The sequence below is a fragment of the Ovis aries genome, chromosome X (genome assembly GCF_016772045.2).
Source record: "Ovis aries strain OAR_USU_Benz2616 breed Rambouillet chromosome X, ARS-UI_Ramb_v3.0, whole genome shotgun sequence".
Taxonomy (NCBI): Eukaryota; Metazoa; Chordata; class Mammalia; order Artiodactyla; family Bovidae; genus Ovis; species Ovis aries.
The window spans coordinates 69,231,953-69,253,945 of record NC_056080.1 but is presented as its reverse complement, the minus strand read 5'-3'; the positions used below and the strand labels follow the sequence as shown (position 1 = coordinate 69,253,945).

Genomic DNA, 21,993 nt, shown 5'->3' with positions numbered 1-21,993 from the left:
TGTACTGTACTGTAATTTTTTCAAGGTAACATACTCAGCTGTTTGGCTTGTGCTCTGATAATTACTTTGATAGTGGGAAAGTAGTAATTTACAGCACTTTGGGAGTAGAAGTAGGGAAGTAGGAAGCCATTTTATACCATTCTAAGCTCTTTCAAATACACCCAGTGCTGATTATTCTGTAAATAGAATAATTAAACATGATACATATGATTATTCATATTTTACATGGAATATTTAAATGATTTATTCTCAAAATTGATGCATTCATATTTATTTCTAGTTATAAATGAAGCATCTCTCTCTATTCTCACAATCTTTCAGGAGCTGTTTTGGCCATCTTGCAAAGGAGATGCCACCCTCTCCAAAGAATATTTCTTACCTTTATTGAAAATGTTTAAACATTATCTCTATTTCAGTTTCCTCTTTGTGTTTCAAAAATGAAAATCATAAGCTGGCCCATTTTCACATCAGCTAATTTTGGCATACCCATTTCACTGATATGTGGTATGTTACAGAAAATTTATTTAGGTGGTTGCTGTTCAATTTAGAGCCTGATGTATTGTTTAAATATGAAAAACATAAAACAATTTTCTTCAAAAGTAAATTGTGATACAATATTAATCCACATTCTAAAAGAATATTACCTTCATATTTTAACTTTAAAGAATACCAAAAATGAAAATTTTAATGTAATAACTTGTTATATATACCACAGAAATAATATTTAAAGCCTATTTTAAAAATATATCTTATCAGTCTTTCTTCGCCTACAAGCAAACATTTCCTTAAAGTTTTACCTAGTGGAAAATATTTTAAAGGTGTATTTAAAATCTTACCTATATAGTAATTTGCTTTTAATGGAAAATGGAAAATTCTCTCAATTTAGAATACCTTGTGAGATTGATTTCTTGAGAAATCTATATGCAGGTCAGGAAGCAACAGTTAGAACTGGACGTGGAACAACAGACTGGTTCCAAATACGAAAAGGAGTACATCAAGGCTATATATTGTCACCCTGCTTATTTAACTTTTATGCAGAGTACATCATGAGAAACGCTGGACTGGAAGAAACACAAGCTGGAATCAAGATTGCCAGGAGAAATATCAATCACCTCAGATATGCAGATGATACCACCCTTATGGCAGAAAGTGAAGAGGAGCTAAAAGCCTCTTGATGAAAGGGAAAGTGGAGAGTGAAAAAGTTGGCTTAAAGCTCAACACTCAGAAAACGAAGATCGTGGCATCTGGTCCCATCACTTCATGGGAAATAGATGGGGAAACAGTGGAAACAGTGTCAGACTTTATTTGGGGGGGGGAGGCTCCAAAATCACTGCAGATGGTGACTGCAGCCATGAAATTAAAAGACACTTACTCCTTGGAAGAAAAGTTATGACCAACCTAGATAGCATATTCAAAAGCAGAGACATTGCTTTGCCGACTAAGGTCCATCTAGTCAAGGCTATGGTTTTTCCAGTAGTCATGTATGGATGTGAGAGTTGGACTGTGAAGAAGGCTGAGCGCTGAAGAATTGATGCTTTTGAACTGTGGTGTTGGAGAAGATTCTTGAGAGTCCCTTGGACTACAAGGAGATCCAACCAGTCCATTCTGAAGGAGATCAACCCTGGAATTTCTTTGGAAGGAATGATGTTAAAGCTGAAACTCCAGTACTTTGGCCACCTCATGCGAAGAGTTGACTCATTGGAAAAGACTTTGATGTTGAAAGGGATTGGGGCCAGGAGGAGAAGGGAACGACAGAGGATGAGATGGCTGGATGGCGTCACTGACTCGATGGACGTGAATCTGAGTGAACTCCGGGAGTTGGTGATGGACACGGAGGCCTGGCATGCTGCAGTTCATGGGGTCACAAAGAGTCAGACACGACTGAGTGACTGAACTGAACTGAACTGAACTGAACTGTGAGATTGATAATTAAACTGAATACACTTTAATTAAACTGAATACACTTTTTACTGCTAAAAGTAAATGTTTTGCAGCTTGTATATTCCATATACCTACGTTCATCAAACTAATGTAGAACCTAAAATTTACACATTAAAGTATTACTATCATAAGAAAAATTTTAAATACCAATAAAAAATAACAAAATTATTCCCCTGCTATTTTTGAAATGGGACTTGTACAAGTTTATTTATTTGGAATAATTATCCCCTTGATATTACATATTTATCTCCTCCCAAAGAAACTAGAAAAATTAAAACCAATTCAAGATGTCTTTTTTTAAATTTATTTATTTTTATTGAAGGATAATTGCTTTACAATATTCTATTGGTTTCTGCTATAAATCAACATCAATCAGCCATAGGTATACATATGTCCCCTCCCTCTTGAACCTCCTCTCACCTCCCACCCACCTGACCCCTCAAGGTTGTCACAGAGCACTGGACTTGGGCTCCCTGCATCATACAGCAAAATCCCACTGGATATCTAATTTTACATGTGGTAATGTATATTGTTCAATGCTACTCTCTCAAGTCTTCCCACCCTCTCCTTTCCACCTTGTGTCCACAACTCTGTTCTGTATGTCTGCATCTCCATTGCTGCCCTTCAGATAGGTTCATCAGTACCATCTTTCTAGAGTCCATATATATCTAGATGTCTTTAACTGGCTGTTACAACATTGTTTTATAAATCTTGTTTCTGACTTCTTTCTAATTCTAGGGCATTGTATATTCTGAATATCAGAAAAATAAGGTTCTAGTCTCATCTCTACTACTAACAAATAGTATGACCTCAAGAAAACCCACAAAAATAAACTCAAATGGATTAAAGACTTAAATGTAAGGCCAGAAACTATAAAACTCTTAGAGGAAAACATAGGCAGAACACTCTTTAACATAAATTGCAGCAAGATCCTCTTTAACCTACCTCCTAGAGTAATGGAAAACAAAAACAAATGAAAACTAATTAAATTTAAAAGCTTTTGCATAGCAAAGGAAACTATAAACAAGGTGAAAAGACAATAATCAAAATAGGATAAAATATTTGGAAATAAAGCAACTGACAATGGATTAATCTGCAAAATACACAAGCAGCTCATGCAGCTTAATATAAAAAAAGAAAAACTCAATAAAAAAGAGGGCAGAAGACCTAAACAGACATTTCTCCAAAGAAGACATGCTGATGGCTAATAAAAACATGAAAAAGTGCTCAGCATCACTCATTATTAGAGAAATACAAATAAAAACTACAATGAGGTATCACCTCACACAGGTCAGAATGACCATCATCAAAATATCTACAAACCATAAATGCTGGAGAGGATGTGGAGAAAAGGGAACCCTCTTACATTGTTGGTGGGAATGTAAAGTGATAAAACCACTATGGAGATTCCTTTAAAAACTAGGATATTGATGTATGGCAGAAGCCAACACAATATTGTAAAGCAACTCTCCTCCAATTAAAAAAAAAATTAAAAATGGGAATAAAGCTACCAGCAATCCCACTCCTTGGCATACACCCTGAGAAAACCATAATTTAAAAAGACACATACATCCCAATGTGTCTATTTGACACACTCTAATACTTAGGCCCTGATGCAAACAACTGACTCCTTGGAAAAGACCCTGATGCTGGGAAAGATTGAAGGCAGGAGGAGAAGGGGACAATAGAGGATGAGATGGTTGGATGTCATCACCAAGTAGATGGACATGAGTTTAAGCAAGCTCTGGGAGTTGGTGGTGGACAGAGAAGCGTGGTGTGCTTCAGTCCATGGGGTCACAAAGAGTCGGACACGACTGAGTGACTGAACTGAGCTGATCCCAATGTTCACTGCATCACTATTTACAATAGCCAGGACATGGAAGCAACCTAGATGTCCATCGTCAGATGAATGGATAAAGATGTTATGGTACATATATACAATGGAATATTACTCAGCCATAAAAAGGAATGAATTTCAATCAGTTGAACTGAGGTGGATGAACCTAGAACCTGTTATAGAGTGAAGTAAGTCAGAAAGAGAAAAACAAATATTGTATATTAATGCATATATATGGAATCTAGAGTAATGGTACTGATTAACTTATTTGCATGGCAGGAATAGAATCGCAGACATAGAGAATGGACTTGTGGATACAGTAGGGGAAAGAGAGGGTGGGATAAATTGAGAGAGTAGCACTGACATACATACACTACCATGTGTAAAATAGATAACTAGTAAGAAGATTCTGTATAAAACGGGGAGCTCAGCTTGGTACTCTGTGATGACCTAGAGGGGTGGGATGCAGAGTTGGGAGGAAGACTCAAGAGGGAGGGGATATATGTATACTTATACCTGATTTGCCCTGTTGTATAGCAGAAACCAACATAACATTGTAAAGCAATTATCCTCCAATTAAATTTTTTTAAAGAATGGAATAACAACAAGATCCTACTGTATAGCACAGGGAACTATATTCAATATCCTCTGATAAATCATAATGGAAAAGAATATGAAAAAGTATGCATATGTATGTGTATAACTAAGTCACTTTGCTGTACAGCGGTAAATAACACAACAATGTAATTCAACTATGTATGCATGCTAAGTCACTTCAGTCATGTCCAACTCTTTGTGATCCAGTGGAACTATAATCAGTTTTTTTTAAGTTTTTTGATGTGGGCCATTTTTAAAGTCTTTATTGAATATGTTACAACACTGCTTCTGTTTTGTGTTTTGGTGTTTTGGCCACAAGGCATGTGGTATCTTAGTTCCCTAACCAAGGGTCGAACCTGCACCCCCTGCATTGGAAGGCAAAGTCTTAACCACTGGACCACCAGGGAAGTCCCTATAATTGATCTTTAAAAGGGAAAAAAGAAAACCCTTTCCCCTCTATAAGCATCAATTGTATAAAATATTAATAAATAAAACTTACAGATAGATGATCTTTAAAGCTCTTTTCACATCTAAGAGTCTATCCTGATACATCAACTATAATGCTGGTATACTAAACTCAAGCAGATTAAGTCAGTAATTCCACATAGAGGTAGACAAATAGCAATTAGGCAGAGTCATGAAGAACAGTAGACACCTAATAGGTACCATCTTGGGTCCAATTCACTGGAGTCCTTATTCTTTAGAGGACCGCAGATTTGCCTTGCCCGTTTTTATCTTCTTTCTTCTATACCACTGAAAAACCAAAAATCTCCATAACATTTCAGCTATTTTCTTACCCATGCAGCAAACCTATAACTGCTTCTTGATTGTCTAAGAACTGTTTACTGCTCACTACCTGAGAAAATAGAAGTGTGAAGAGATCCCATCAGTGAATGTCTTTCTTCTTAAAGCACATAATTGTCCAAGATGTGAGCAAAGAAAAGCTCATGAAAAGTAGTTCTTGGTAGAAATCAGATGATGTCAACAACCAACTTAAGCATATGTTCATGCCCCTTGGGGGTTCTCACATTTGTCCCACAGATATGCACTGCTTCCCCTTTAATACATGTACCAGATTTAGATTAAAACCCACTTTCCGGGTTAACTATAAACAGGCACAACAGATCTTACTAGGGTGATGAAACTGTTCCAAAATTGTATTAAGGTGATAACTGCATAACTTGGTAAGTTTATTAAAAATTACTGAATTGGATGGGGTAGGGATGGATTGAGAGTTTGAGATTAGCTGATGCAAAGTCATATATAGAATGGATAAGCAACAAGGTCTTACTGTATAGCACAAGGAACTAGATTCAATATCCTATGAAAAACCATAATGGAAAAGAATATGAAAAAGAATATATATATGTATAACTGAATCACTTTGATGTACATCAGAAACTAACACAACATTGTAAATCAGCTATACTTCAATAAAATAAACCTTAAAAAACATTGAACTGTATGCTTAAAATGAGTTAATTTTATGTTATGTAAATTACACCTCAAAATGTTATTTACAAACAACCTTACTATATGACCGGGCTTTCCTGGTGGCTCAGACAGTAAAGAATCTGTCTGCATTGCAGATGACATGATTCTCTACATAGAAAACTCTAAAGATACCACCAGAAAATTACTAGAGCTAATCAATGACTATAGTAACGTTGCAGGATATAAAATTAATACACAGAAATTTCTTGCATTTCTATATGGCAAAACCACTACAATGTTGTAATTAGCCTCCACTTAAAATAAATAAAAATAAATAAATTTAAATTTTTTAAAAAAAAGCTTTTGCACAACGAAGGAAACTATAAGCAAAGTGAAAAGACAGCCTTCAGAATGGGGAGAAAATAATAGCAAATGAAGCAACTGACAAAGAATTAATCTCAAAAATATACAAGCAGCTCCTGCAGCTCATTTCCAGAAAAATAAATGACGCAATCAAAAAACAGGCCAAAGGACTAAATGGACATTTCTCCAAAGAAGATATACAGATGGCTAACAAACACATGAAAAGATGCTCAACATCACTCATTATCAAAGAAATGCAAATCAAAACCTCAATGAGGTACCATCACACGCTGGTCAGAATGGCTGTTATCAAAAACTCTACAAACATCAAACCTGGACTGGCGATTCATTTCATATATGATATTATACATGTTTTGAGGGAGGGGGGTTCAGGACGGGGAACACGTGTATACCTGTGGCAGATTCATGTTGACGTATGGCAAAAACCAATACAATATTGTAAAGTAATTAACCTCCAATTAAAACAAATAAATTTATATTTTAAAAGTCTATAAACAATAAATGCTGGAGAGGGTATGAAGAAAAGGGAACCCGCTTACACTGATGGTGGGAATGCAAACTAGTACAGCCACTATGGAGAACAGTGTGGAGATTCCTTAAAAAACTGAAAATAGAACTGCCATGTGACCCAGCAATCCCACTGCTGGGCATACACACCGAGGAAACCAGAACTAAAAGAGACACATGTACCCCAATGTTCATTGCAGTACTGTATACAAGAGCCAGGACATGGAAGCAACCTAGATGTCCATCGGCAGATGAATGGATAAGAAAGTTGTGGTACATATTCACAATATAGAATATTATTCAGCTATTAAAAACAGTGCATTTGAATCAGTTCTAATGAGGTAGATGAAACTGGAGCCTATTATACAGTGCGAAGTAAGTCAGGAAAAAAACACACCAATACAGTATATTAATGCATATATGTGGAATTTAGAAAGACAGCAATGACGACCCTATATGTGAGACAGCAAAAGAGACATAAATGTAAATTAAGAACAGACTTTTGGACTCTGTGGGAAAAGGCGAGGGTGGGATGATTTGAAAGAATACCATTGAAACATGTATATTATCATATGTAAAATAGATGACCAGTGCAAGTTCAATGCATGAAGCAGGGCACTCAAAACCGATGCTCTGGGACAACCCAGAGAGATGGGGTGGAGAGGGAGGTGGGAGGAAGGTTTAGGATGGGGGACATGTGCACCCATGGCTGATTCATGTCGATGTATGGCAAAAACCACCACAATGTTGTAATTAGCCTCCAATTAAAATAAATTAATTTTTAAAATTAAAAAATAATAAATGACAGGGCTTTGAGTGTGAGAACAGCTGGCCAAATGCCTGCTGGGTAGAGAGCAGGCTATAGGTTAGAGTTGCCAGATTTAGCAAATAAAAATAGGGAACACTAAAAATGTAAACTCCCAGATGTTCAAGCTGGTTTTAGAAATGGCAGAGGAACCAGAGATTAAATCGCCAACATCTGATGGATCATGGAAAAAGCAAGAGAGTTCCAGAAAAGATCTATTTCTGCTTTATTGACTATGCCAAAGCCTTTGACTGTGTGGATCACAAGAAACTGTGGAAAATTCTGAAAGAGATGGGAATACCAGAGCATCTGACCTGCCTCTTGAGAAACCTATATGCAGGTTAGGAAGCACCAGTTAGAACTGGACATGGAACAACAGACTGGTTCCAAATAGGAAAAGGAGTACGTCAAGGCTGTATATTGTCACCCTGCTTATTTAACTTCTATGCAAAGTACCTCATGAGAAATGCTGGGCTGGAGGAAGCACAAGCTGAAATCAAGATTGCCAGGAGAAATATCAATAACATCAGATATGCAGATGACACCACCCTTATGGCAGAAAGTGAAGAGGAACTAAAAAGGCAGAAGTGAAGAGGAACTAAAAAGCCTCTTCAGTTCAGTCCAGTTCAATCGCTCAGTCATGTCCGACTCTTTGCGACCCCATGAATCACAGCACGCCAGGCCTCTCTGTCCATCACCATCTCCCGGAGTTCATTCAGACTCACGTCCATCGAGTCCGTGATGCCATTCAGCCATCTCATCCTGGGTCATCCCTTTCTCCTCCCACCCCTAATCTCTCCCAACATCAGAGTCTATTCCAATGAGCCAACTCTTCGCATGAGGTGTCCAAAGTACTGGAGCTTCAGCTTTAGCATCATTCCTTCCAAAGAAATCCCAGGGTTGATCTCCTTCAGAATGGACTGGTTGGATCTCCTTGCAGTCCAAGGGACTCTCAAGAGTCTTCCCCAACACCACAGTTCAACAGCATCAATTCTTCAGCGCTCAGCCTTCTTCACAGTCCAACCCTCACATCCATACATGACCACAGGAAAAACCATAGCCTTGACTAGACGGACCTTAGTTGGCAAAGTAATGTCTCTGTTTTTCAATATGCTATCTAGGTTGGACATAACTTTTCTTCCAAGGAGTAAGTGTCTTTTAATTTCATGGCTGCAATCACCATCTGCAGTGATTTTGGAGCCCCCCAAAATAAAGTCTGACACTGTTTCCACTGTTGCCTCATCTATTTCCCATGAAATGATGGGACCAGATGCTATGATCTTCGCTTTCTGAATGTTGAGCTTTAAGCCAACTTTTTCACTCTCCTCTTTCACTTTCATCAAGAGGCTTTTTAGCTCCTCTTCACTTTCTGCCATAAGGGTGGTGTCATCTGCATATCTGAGGTTATTGATATTTCTCCTGGCAATCTTGATTCCAGCTTGTGCTTCTTCCATCCCAGCGTTTCTCATTATGCACTCTGCATAAAAGTTAAATAAGCAAGGTGACAATATACAGCCTTGACATACTCCTTTTCCTATTTGGAACCAGTCTGTTGTTCCACCTCCAGTTCTAACTGTTGCTTCCTGACTTGCGTACGGATTTCTCAAGAGGCAGGTTAGGTGGTCTGGTATTCCTATCTCTTTCAGAATTTTCCACAGTTTATTGTAATCCACACAGTCAAAGCCTCTTGATGAAAGTGAAAGAGGAGAGTGAAAAAGTTGGCTTAAAGCTCAACATTCAGAAAACGAAGATCATGGCATCTGGTCCCATCACTTCATGGCAAATAGATGGGGAAACAGTGGAAACAGTGTCAGACTTTATTTTTTTTGGGGGGGGGGTGTCTCCAAAATCACTGCAGATGGTGACTGCAGCCATGAAATTAAAAGACACTTACTCCTTGGAAGGCAAGTTATGAGCAACCTAGATAGCATATTAAAAAGCAGAGACATTACTTTGCCAACAAAGGTCCGTCTAGTCAAGGCTATGGTTTTTCCTGTGGTCATGTATGGATGTGAGAGTTGGACTGTGAAGAAAGCTGAGCGCCGAAGAATTGATGTTTTTGAGCTGTGGTGTTGGAGAAGACTCTTTGAGAGTCCCTTGGACTACAAGGAGATCCAACCAGTCCATTCTGAAGATCAGCCCTGGGATTTCTTTGGAGGGAATGATGCTGAAGCTGAAACTCCAGTACTTTGGCCACCTCATGCGAAGAGTTGACTCACTGGAAAAGACTCTGATGCTGGGAGGGATTAGGGGCAGGAGGAGAAGGGGACGACAGAGGATGAGATGGCTGGATGGCATCACTGACTCGATGGACGTGAGTCTGAGTGAACTCCGGGAGTTGGTGATGGACAGGGAGGCCTGGCGTGCTTCGATTCATGGGGTCGCAAACAGTCGGACACGACTGAGCGACTGAACTAACTAACTAAAAATGTGTTCGTCGTTGATTCAAATTTAACTGGGTTTTCTGCATTTGACCAGGCAGCCCTACCAGAGGCAGGTGGAGGCGGGGCGTCTGCAGACATTTCAAGGAGACTTAAGGGGCCAGGGTAGCGGCAGGGGAGCTAACGAGGGGCCCCAGAAAAGTCAAGGGTGGCCGTATTGTGCACTTTTCCGGGGAACAGCTCTGGGAAGGCGAACTTATCGGCTCGTCCAAGCGTTGGGCAAGGACTCTTCAGGGGAGGCTTCCCCGTCTCTTCAAGCCTCCTGCGCCATGGACTCCCCGCAAGACCGGCCGCCCTCAGCCTCCGCGGGAGGGGAGGAGGCGAGGGAACGGCCGCCCGCAGAGCAAGGGCCCGGGCGGTAACTCCGCCTTCCGCGCCCGCAGGGGAGGGGCCTGAGCGAGGAACCCGAGAGCAGCCTTCTCTCCCCCGGATGACGAGCTGCAGGATAACATGGAGTCGGGGAAGATGGCGCCTCCCAAGAACGCTCCGAGAGATGCCTTGGTGAGTGCGAAGGATGCGCGGCGGGGTGCGAGGCTCCGCGAGGCTATATCCAGGGTCCGAGAGGTGGGTCGGTACGGAGAGCCTGGTGATGGGCTTGCAGGCCGAGTTCAGCCCTGCCAGGGACGCCAGGAGTAGTAGACTGGCGTGCCCTGGACCCCGGGGCTCTCTCCCGCCACCCTGGCGGCCCGGCTGGAGGGAGGCTGGAGCCCTCCGAATGCGCAGGCCTGCCGCCCAGCTTTATCTCCTGGACCTTGGGCCCTGGCCGCCTAGCCGTCCCTCCCCGTCTGCGAATCCTGACTCGTACGTCCAGGGTTTTGATGCTGTTTCCCCGGTAGCCACATCTGAAAGTGACAACCAGCTGTAGGCACCCCTATCTAGGGAGGGAAAGCCAACCCGGGACTTTTTCTTCTCTTTGCCCCTGCCCCCCCCCCCCCCCCACCCCCCAAAAAAAGTTTTCAGCAAAGAGGACTCCCAGGGCAATTGGTGTGGTCTTTGTGGGGCTTCACAGGTGGCGCTAGTGGTAAAGAACCCTCTTGCCAATGCATGAGACTTAAGAGACAGGAGTTAAGAGATCACTGGAGGAGGGTATGGCAAACGACTCACGTGTTGTTGCCGGAAGAATCCCACAGACCGAGGAGCCTGGCGGGCTACAGTCCATGGGGTCGCAAAGACAGAAGCGACTTAACATGCATGCATGACACTTGCTTGAGAGGAAAAGGATGAGTACAAGTTTGGAACCCAGAGAAGGGGGACCTTGTATCACAAATATAATTATTACCTTCGGTCCAGTCTTGGTTCCTATACCTCAGTTAAGCATCTGACATTTTTATTTGAATTCACAGGTGATGGCACAGATTCTGAAGGATATGGGAATTACGGAGTACGAACCAAGGGTTATAAATCAAATGTTGGAATTTGCTTTCCGTAAGTTAACATCAAAAATTTGCCTAAATTTTGAATTTGAAAAATCGTTCATTGTAAGAACATTTTCAACAAAATTACTTTTAACAGTTAACGTCATAACATGTCATTATATACACTTGTCCAAACCCACAGAATGTCGAGTTCCAAGAGAGAACCATAATATAAACTACCGATTAAGAGTCGGACATGACTTGGCTACTAAACAACAGACAAGTGATTATGATAGGTCAGTGTAGGTCTATCAGTTGTAACAGACGTGCCACTCTGCAGGGAACATTGATAATAGGGGATGCTATGCTGCATGTATGGCTGCAGGTAGTATATGGGAAATCTCTGTATTATCCTAAATTTTCCTGTGAACCTAAAACTACTCAACAAAAATTAAGTTTTAAAGTATGTGAAAAAAATGTCATAAAATTCAGAAAGCAATAGAAAGGAGCTCAGGCTAGGGAACAGTATTTATATTGTGATCATCTGTTTAGAGTTGATTGCATAGATAGGACAATTAGACATTAAGACCAAAATTCATAAACTTTCTGGAAATTAGTGAAACTTTTTATTAAGAAAAGTGGCCATAAATATGAAGCTATTTTCATATGTTTAAAAAATAATGTTTTGTTGTTAAAGGATACGTGACTTCAATTCTGGATGATGCAAAAATTTATTCAAGCCATGCTAAGAAACCTAATGTTGATGCAGATGATGTGAGACTGGCAATCCAGTGTCGGGCTGACCAATCTTTTACCTCCCCTCCCCCAAGAGATGTGAGCAAACTTTTATTTGAAGTTCATTTTACTTATAGTTTTTAATTGTTGTTATAATAAGCTTTTTTTTTTTTTTAGTTTTTACTGGATATTGCAAGGCAGAAAAATCAAACCCCTTTACCGCTGATTAAGCCATATGCAGGACCCAGACTGCCACCTGACAGATACTGCTTGACAGCTCCTAACTATAGGCTAAAGTCCTTAATTAAAAAGGTAAGAATTTTTAGTCTTTTTAGTTTTTTAAAAGGGTAAGATGTGTTAGGGGAATTTGTAGAGATCAAATTCCTGTAAATAGTGCAGGAAATTAAAGGCTAAGATAAGTTAAATACTAAATTTATAATCTAGAGTGAGGGAGCTGCTGAAAACCATTATTAAAGATGGAAGTTTTAAAATTTTTTTAAAAAGTAAAATGAGTTTTCTAAAGTGTAAGACCTAAGCATATACTCTGTTCAGTTTTAAAGTCTAAACTTCATGCTTACTTAAATGTTAACAATTTCCTTATGTTTCTGGACAAGGAAACATTCACTTGCTGTGAATTTTCCTAACAAAATGAAATATTGCTTCATTATCCATCACCAAAGTCTTTGTGCCACTCCTCAATACATGGGAAAACTTGCCTAGAGATGGAGGTATGTTAGGCTTTTGTTAGATGCATGTTGATTTAGCTTCATGGGCATAATAGACACCTTCTTATCCCCAACAAATGACAGAGATTAAAGTGCCATATATGGCACTTTATAAGGTATATAATAGAAAATATAGAAAATAATATATAGAGAATAAAATACTATATAAGGTAATTAATAGAAAACTTGGGTCATCACTGGGATGACCCAGAGGGATGCGATGCGGAGGGGGGTTCAGGATGGGGAGCACATGTATACCCATGGCTGATTCATGTGAATGTATGCTGAAAACCACTATAATATTGTAAAGTAATTAGCCTCCAATTAAAATAAATAAATTTATATTTAAAAATAATAAAAAAATAAAAGCCTATATTATATAAATTTCATAACTCTTAAGTTTTAAAAGACAGGAAAATTAAATGTTTGGTACATAATAAATAAATAAAAATTTTTTAAAAAAGAAAACTTGGGCCTTTAATTCTCCAGTTTATTTAAATGCTCAGCTTCACAAATTCTTGCAGCTAAAATTCAGTGCCAAATGCTGTGTGAAGAGTTTTACATGGATTATTCAATTCTCACAAGAATGCTATGAAATAAGTATTGTTATCCCCATTTGACAGATAAGAAAATTGAGGCACAAACAGATTAAATAACTTGCCCAGGGTCACTCAGTGATAAAGCCTGGATTCAAACTCAAGCAGGTAGGCTCCAGAGCCTACATTCTTTACCACTATATATCCTGAATTTTTAGCATCTAAACTACTGAACTTGTAAACATTTTTGAAGTTACTTTGTGCTTATTCCCAGGTCTCATAACTCCCAATCTTTACACTATACCATAATAGAGTAAATGATAAACCATCAGGCATTGGACTTGCTTTCTAAAATATGGCCTAAGGCTTTCCCACCACTGAGAAAGTTCTCCCCACATTGGGCTACATTTGTACCTCTGAAATTCCACCATAAGGAGTTTCTTTCTTTTTGGATTAAGATATTAACTAATTAAGATTCAAAAATCATAAGGAAGTTAGCTGTTATACCCAAATAGACTCTACTTCAAACTTTAAAACTATATAGCATTATATATTATATATATATTCATATCCATGTTGATATAGATATGTATTATTTCTATTACTTCTGTTTATATGTGAGTGTGTGGGTGTGTATGTGTGTGTGTGTATATGTATTTATGAAACCCCTAGTTTAAATGTTGCATTAGAACACTGAACAAAAAGGCATTCTTGCCATCAGTTATCCATTGATAATTCACATCAAAAATCCTAATTTCATTTCCTGGTAAGTTTAGGTGTCAAGTCTGAACAACATTAAAACTAATTTGTGTTTTAAATCCCCTAGGGACCTAACCAAGGACGACTAGTTCCACGGTTAAGTGTTGGAGCTGTTAGTAGCAGACCTACCACTCCTAGTGTAGGTAAGTGAGAGAGAGAAAAATGGCTTTTCTGGCTGGTAAAGAAGTGCCCCAGCACTTGATTTTGAACTATAATCCAAGTCAAAAATAGAGTCAGAAATTCCCATATGTGTTGCCATTAATACATTTACTCATCCTCTAGTATAGCTGTAAACATATATTTTATCAGATTTCAAAATGAGACAGCCACAGGAATATCTGATCCCAAATGAGAATAGAATTGGATGTTATTCAACATTACTGTATGTACTAACTGTGGTACCAAAAACAAAAGTTTAAGCTGTGTTCTTTCTGGCTTTTATACAAATGAAGTTGCCAAACTCACTCATGGCAGTAGCCTACCTATTATTAGAAATTAAATTTCTGAGTAAATTGGGAAGAGATGCAATCAAAAGTTTAAAATACACAAAGCTCAGTCATGTCCGACTCTTTGCAACCCCATGGACTATAAAGTCCATAGAATTCTCCAGGCCAGAATACTGGAGTGGGTAGCCTTTCCCTTCTCCAAGGGATCTTCCCAACCCAGGGATCAAACCCAGGTCTCCCACATTACAATCTGATTCTTTACCAGCTGAGCCACAAGGGAAGCCCTAAGAATATCAAAGAAAATAATTTTTAATGTAACCTTTTCAAAAATAGTACTATTATCCTGTATCGGTCTGTGAGCACCCCTTCAAACTGTCTCCTATGTCAGTTTTAACAGGTCTCCATCATTCTTTGAGCATTTCTTGCTTTCTGACACAAGATGTTCCAAGCTCATCTTATATTTTCTTTACGCCAGTCCCAGAATCATCCTTTCTCCAAAGAACCCTCATTCCTTTTAGTATAGAATGGTATTTAGAAACCATAATGTCATTGTTATTTAGATAATAAGAAACACATAAATAATGGATCTAGATTTCCTGGTTTTTTTTGTTCTATGTTCCTGCTGGATTTCTTTCATAGTCAGTCTTTTCAGAAAAAAAATCCCTTTCTCTTTGACCAGTAGTGATTTCTTGGTTTTCATTGCTTATAACTTGAATCCTATAGATGTTGTATAGCTGTAGGGTAAGCAGCATTTGATTTTTGAGATGTGTAGACAGTCTGTCATATTTTCAAGGTGTGAATTCACATTTTGGCATTTAAAACCAGCCTGGTACAGTATTAATTGTACACTTGTAATTATATGCATGTCCTTTATAGGCAGGAGTTTGCATATATAATTTCTGTAACTTTTTGATCATATACTGTTTATCTGTTGGTTCATATTACTAAAGTGAATATGAACTTTTTAAAAACTCTAGGCTGTGGTAATCAGTTATATGTGTTGGCAAGTTAACCACTTTTAGTTATCAGTTGTGATTTTTATTCCTAGACATTTATTGTACATGTTTTAGAGATTTTATAATCTATAATGGACAAAGAAACATTCACCTGCTGTGAATTTTCCTAACAAAATGAAATATTGCTTCATTATCCATCACCAAAGTCTTTGTGCCACTCCTCAATATATGGGAAAACTTGCCTAGAGATGGAGGTATGTTAGGCTTTTGTTAGATGCATGTTGATTTAGCTTCATGGGCATAATAGACACCTTCTTATCCCCAACAAATGACAGAGATTAAAGTGCCATATAAGGTAATTAATAGAAAACTTGGGCCTTTAATTCTCCAGTTTATTTAAATGCTCAGCTTCACAAATTCTTGTAGCTAAAATTCAGTGCCAAATGCTGTGTGAAGAGTTTTACATGGATTATTCAATTCTCACAAGAATGCTATGAAATAAGTATTGTTATCCCCATTTGACAGATAAGAAAACTGAGGCACAAACAGATTAAATAACTTGCCCAGGGTCACTCAGTGATAAAGCCTGGATTCAAACTCAAGCAGGTAGGCTCCAGAGCCTACTTTCTTTACCACTATATATCCTGAATTTTTAGCATCTAAACTACTGAACTTGTAAACATTTTTGAAGTTACTTTGTGCTTATTTCCAATTATTTTTTTTCACTTTTCATTAACTCCATGTGTTTTGAAGGTAATTTCTAGTAAGTTAAAGGAAAGCAGTAATTGAACCTATGTAATAAGTCATCTAACTAACATGGTCTGTTAATTATACCTATAGCAACCCCACAAACAGCATCTGTCCCAAATAAAGTTGTACCTCCAGTGTCAGTGACAAGCCAGAGATTCACGGTGCAGATTCCACCTTCTCAGTCCACACCTGTCAAACCAGGTAACATGATGGGTGGGGCATGGGGGGTTGAAAGTTGTTCTTTTAAATTTTCCTGAATTTTAAAATTTGTGAGTGATTGTCATTATTGAACAGTTTGTATTCCCATAGCAATGATTGAATTGTTTTACTATCATAACAGGTAAATCAGGGTTCATCAGAGGAGGTCTATAACCCCGTTAAAATTGAAATTTTACATATGTAACATTTTGGGGGGGAAAGGGAGAGATTTAAACATGATCCTCAGATTCTCAAACAACATAGTGTTTAATCTCAAGAAAATAATACAACTTAGTGTATATCAAATGAAAACTGTATGTTTATTCAATTCATGGAAGTATAGATAGGAAGTTTGAATATAAGTAGAATTCTAACATAGTTTATTCTTGAATAAGTTTAGGTTTCACATCTTCTGAAACTAACCATGTACCATAAACTACTTATATAAAATATTGGTCTGTAAGAGAAGGATGTATCCTGACCTTGAACATATGCCTTTAGTATGTTACATGACGAATCCAGTCTACTGCTTCCCGTGACTAAGTACTAATTGAAATTTTAGGTAATTAAAAAAAAAAAAAACCTAACAGAACTTCTTTAACCTTATACTAGATATTAAGTACTTTGAAACATTAAAAAGTGTAGTTTAACTCTTAATGCAGTATATCACCTCAGTTTCTTCTATGATAGTTTTACTTCATGCTTTTAAGATTATTATTAGAATTACATTCAGCTTTGTGGAATACTTGTTACTCTTTAAAGCATTATACTTATTACTCTTTAAAGCATTATACTTAATGTACTCTGTTGCTCTGTATTTCATTTTTTAATTGAACATTAAGGGAATGTAGCATTTTAATCATAACTCTGCCAATATTTTTATCTAGAGGCCTGTTGCCATTTTTATCTTTTATGAAATTTTTGTCACCAAGAAAAGCAGGATTACATTTTTTCCTTCCAGATTGAGTTGGTATAGTATATTCCTGGTTATCAAAATACTCATAGCTTTTGGATGCTGAAATGGTAAATATTCATGATATATGAAGAAATATATACATAATTTTAGTATCTTAATTATATAAAAGTGGATGCTTAATTTTGTAGATACACAAACGAGACCTAGGACACAAACAGTAAACTGCTTGTGATTATGGATGACCTTGGTTTTTTGTGTCTTGCGTTTTTTGATTTTCTTTTATGCACGTTAACTTTTAAGAAATGTTATTTTTAAAACCTTTTTTAAAAAAGAAATCATTATGAGAATTACATTCAGCTTTGTTGAATACTTTTTACCATATGTTTCTATGTAGTTCATAGTTTGGGTGTGTTTTCTCCTGTTTACAGTTCCTGCAACAACTGCAGTTCAAAATGTTCTGCTTAATCCTTCAATGATTGGGCCCAAAAATATTCTTATTACCACCAACATGGTTTCATCACAGAACACGGCCAATGAATCAAACCCACTGAAGAGAAAACATGAAGATGATGATGACAATGATACTATGTAAGAAATACAATGTAGTCTCTATGCATTTCAAACTTGTAGTTGGTTCTGAATCCATATACCGAACTAGAACATTCTTGATCTCAACTTTTATCTTAGAAAACTTAAATGTAACTGCAGTATTTTTCACGTTAGTTTAAACTGTTAGATTTCTTAAGGGTACCAATGTTTTTTCACTAGGCTTAAAGTATAAAAAGCTAAGTGCTTGTTTTTTAATGGTTTCATTAATGTCGACTCCTGCCACAGTAATTCTATTTTTGGAAACAGCTTTCTGCAATGTATCTGATGTAGCACTTAAATGTCAGTTTCTAAGCCTGATAATGGACTAATCTTTAACAGCCTAATTTCTAATCTATATTTAAATACTTCTTTTGAAGATAAAATAGTCGCTTCTGTCGTCACCAGCTTTTTTGACCAAATCTCTTAATTTAGCAAACATTTTTTGGAGGGGATGGATTTAGAGGGATTCTGAATTCATTTTGAATATATTTAAACTGTAACCTCTCACCTCCCCAGCCCCATTTCTACATCCTATTCGTTTTCTGCACTACCTCCTCTCCACAGGCTTAGGTTTTTCCCTATTGCTCTTAAATTTAAAAGGTTAAAACTGGACTGTTAGGAATATAATTCCTGATAATATAGTTGTGTCATTTTTAAAACCTGCTTCACATGCCTAATGGTCTGTGGTTTACTTTAACTGGAAGGTTTACATTTGCTGTTTTTCTCTCCATATCAGAGCAGTTGTTTTATCCCTTGCCTTTTATGCCTGTTGAGCATTCCTCTGCTTTTGACAGGTAGTTTCTGGGTCAGTTATATTCAGTTTCAACCATATATTCCAAGTTGATAACTCCACCATATTTCACATTTCAAAATTTAACACAGAAGATGGTATTTTTTTTTAAATATAAAATCTGTCTTGATAAGTATATTTACACTGGACCTAGGCAAAAACCACTGAAGAGCAAGTGTTTTCTTCCTTTTTACCACTCGCATATATGTTTGTTTGTTCGTTTTTACTTTACTTTACAATACTGTATTGGTTTTTTGATCACTACTGCTTGAACCCTACTATTGGTATCAGTTCAGTTCAGTTCAGTCGCTCAGTTGTGTCCAACTCTTTGCGACCCCATGAATCGCAGCACGCCAGGCCTCCCTGTCCACCAACTCCCGGAGTTCACTCAAACTCACGTCCATCGAGTCGGTGATGCCATCCAGCCATCTCATCCTCTGTCGTCCCCTTCTCCTCCTGCCCCCAATCCCTCCCAGCATCAGAATCTTTTCCAATGAGTCAACTCTTCGCATGAGGTGGCCAAAGTACTGGAGTTTCAGCTTTAGCATCATTCCTTCCAAAGAACACCCAGGACCGATCTCCTTTAGAATGGACTGGTTGGATCTCCTTGCAGTCCAAGGGACTCTCAAGAATCTTCTCCAACACCACAGTTCAAAAGCATCAATTCTTCGGCGCTCCGCTTTCTTCACAGTCCAACTCTCACATCCATACATGACCACTGGAGAAACCATAGCCTTGATTAGACAGACCTTTGTTGGCAAAGTAATGTCTCTGCTTTTGAATATGCTATCAAGGTTGGTCATAACTTTCCTTCCAAGGAATAAGCGTCTTTCAATTTCATGGCTGCAGTCACCATCTGCAGTAATTTTGGAGATCCCCAAAATTAAAGTCTGACACTGTTTCCACTGTTTCCCCATCTATTTGCCATGAAGTGATGGGACCAGATGCCATGATCTTAGTTTTCTGAATGTTGTGTATAATGCAGATCAATTTTCAGCTTGTCGCTGAGAATGTCACACATAAGATGGGATCACACCTGAACATTTTCTAATGGTTTTCCTTCCTATAGAAGGCCAAAGCAAACAAATTAGTGTGATGTGACTTGCATTCAGGTGTACTCTGTATAGGCTTCCCAATAACATTGCTAAACACCTTTCCCTACTTTCCATTTGTACACATCTAAACACCTTATTGGGAAAAACTACAAAGCTTTCAAAAACATAAACAGGCTTGCGTTGTTTTTGTTAAGTAAGTTGACATATTCAACATAGGAATACTTTTGTAAAACTTCTACAGTAAGTTTTCATATCACAATTTAGAACTTATAGCCAAAGATCCTCAAAACTTAAGACACAGGTGAAATTTCATCTTAGGATGGTGCTTGATACATCAAAGAAAAATAGTCCAATAACATGGAAGATATGTCTCATCAAAACTGTGATTCAGTATTTTTGGATAATAGGAAAAGGTGATATCAAACTTATAAAATTAGATCTGATCATCATAGGAGAAATGTTCATTATGTAGCGTAGGATGTCATTACTTGAATGTTCTCAGGGAGGCAGCATGTCAAAGGCCTAGGTTCTAGTCCTGGCTCCATCACTAACCAACTGTGTGCCCTTATTTCACCCATGAGCCTTGTTCTCACTAGTAATAGGAAACTGACACCAACCCTGCCTACCTCACAGGGATGTTGTGAAGGTTTAATTGGTATATGTTAAAGTTCTTTCAAAATTGTAAAAATGCTATATAACTCTGAGGAATTGTTAACATATTTGTTCTAAGATTATTAATAAAAAATTGAACTTATTTCTCATATTTTATTTAAGGGATTCAAAGAGGTTGAACAAGCCCCATTAATTCTGAAATCCAAAAGACAAGATTTGCTTAATGATGAGTTAATTATAAATCAAGGAATAGCTTGCTTTTATTTGGAATCAGCATGTGACTCGTCATAATGAAAGCAAAATAAATGTGAAAGAAAATATGGGTTTAAATCTGTTAATAACATAACATGCTCTTTTAAAATTACTTTTATTGAAATATAGTTGCTTTACAATGTTGTGTTTCTGCTGCACAGCAATGAATCAGCTATATATATATATATATACATCTCCCTTTTTAATCCTTCCCATTTACACATGCTGTCTTTAATGGGAATTTATACATTTAACTGAGCCAGCCAGTGGGTGGTTTGCTCTTTCAGATAAAGACTGCTTTATCTTGCAGATCTCCCTTTCCTAATTATATCCACCCATTCCAGCATCAAGAATGACATCAGACAAGCACTTCTAGGTGGAATTTTTTTAAAGATGAAGATGTACTATAGTAAATTAGGTAACTGTCATCCTAAGTTCTTCCTTCTACAAGTAGGAAACAAGTGTCTTTAATTGGAATAAGAATATAGGGATACAGTCAGAATTCAGGGAATGGAAGATGTGGCCTAAGGGGTCCAGAGTGAAGAGAAGTACTCAAGAGGTAAGGAAAAAAAACTAGTCAGGAGAGGTGCAAAGCAGTGTGTAACATACCACCATACATAACCCACACACACACATACCTGTTGTATAGGCATTAAGTAGCTCTAGATTGAAGGAAACCAGTCTTAACAGTGATTGTTTCTAAGAAGGGAAACTGGCAGCTAGGGTAGGAAGGGGTCTTCTCATTGTGTGCCCCTTTTTGACTTTTGTATCATGTACTAGAAGGAAGTTTTACACATAAAATGGAAAATAAGGGAAGCTGGAAACACTGAACTAAGACTGAACTCATTTATGACATAATTTTTTTTTCTATATACCACCCTACATGTTTTCTGGAGGTTAAAAGTGAATTTGCTACACTTAAGCCTAAACCTTTGCAGTGATTTTATCAATAATTCCTAACTCTATATTAAACCAGGAAGCACATCTTTGTTCAATTCTACCTTATGTACTCGTAAGTTGTTATGTACTGCCTTCCTTAACTCAGTTGTAAATTCCTTTAGGACATAAGTGTTGTATTGCCTCCATTATGTCCTAAGCATATAGCAGGTACTGAAATATTTGGCTGTTGGCATTTCCCCATTCATTTTCTGGATTAATGACTGAAATAAATGGGGAAAGATCCTGGATACAGAGTCTAGTAGAAAGTACTCATACAATTGGGTTGATGGATGGATGAATTGGCAGTTGTAGAGTCTTAGGTTTATGGGCATTTACAATTCTTTCAGTTCCTCTGTACATATGAAATAAAACGTTGGGGGAAAGGTAATCAGTAGGGGAAAAAAGTCATCAGTAGGCTGAAGTTCTGGCCCTGCT

The 21,993-nt window shown here is 37.7% G+C and overlaps 1 protein-coding gene across 1 annotated transcript; it reads left to right on the top strand.

Annotated features, from left to right (window-relative positions):
- The first annotated feature begins 10,374 nt into the window (after positions 1–10,374).
- On the top strand, positions 10,375–20,509 carry TAF9B (TATA-box binding protein associated factor 9b). Its single transcript, XM_004022214.5, has 7 exons — positions 10,375–10,447; positions 11,290–11,371; positions 11,999–12,135; positions 12,214–12,348; positions 14,124–14,199; positions 16,299–16,409; positions 17,751–20,509. The coding sequence occupies exons 1-7, from the start codon at positions 10,397–10,399 to the stop codon at positions 17,912–17,914; spliced, it is 756 nt and encodes a 251-aa protein (XP_004022263.1). The 5' UTR covers positions 10,375–10,396; the 3' UTR covers positions 17,915–20,509.
- Positions 20,510–21,993: the final 1,484 nt, after the last annotated feature.

What these genes read in the sequence shown, in the direction of transcription:
- TAF9B (XM_004022214.5), top strand. Translation starts at nt 10,397, where the DNA reads ATGGAGTCGGGGAAGATGGCGCCTCCCAAGAACGCTCCGAGAGATGCC. An exon ending in CCTCCCCTCCCCCAAGAGAT is followed by an intron (nt 12,136 to 12,213) that starts GTGAGCAAACTT and finishes TTTTTTTTTTAG; the next exon opens with TTTTTACTGGATATTGCAAG. An exon ending in TAAAGTCCTTAATTAAAAAG is followed by an intron (nt 12,349 to 14,123) that starts GTAAGAATTTTT and finishes TAAATCCCCTAG; the next exon opens with GGACCTAACCAAGGACGACT.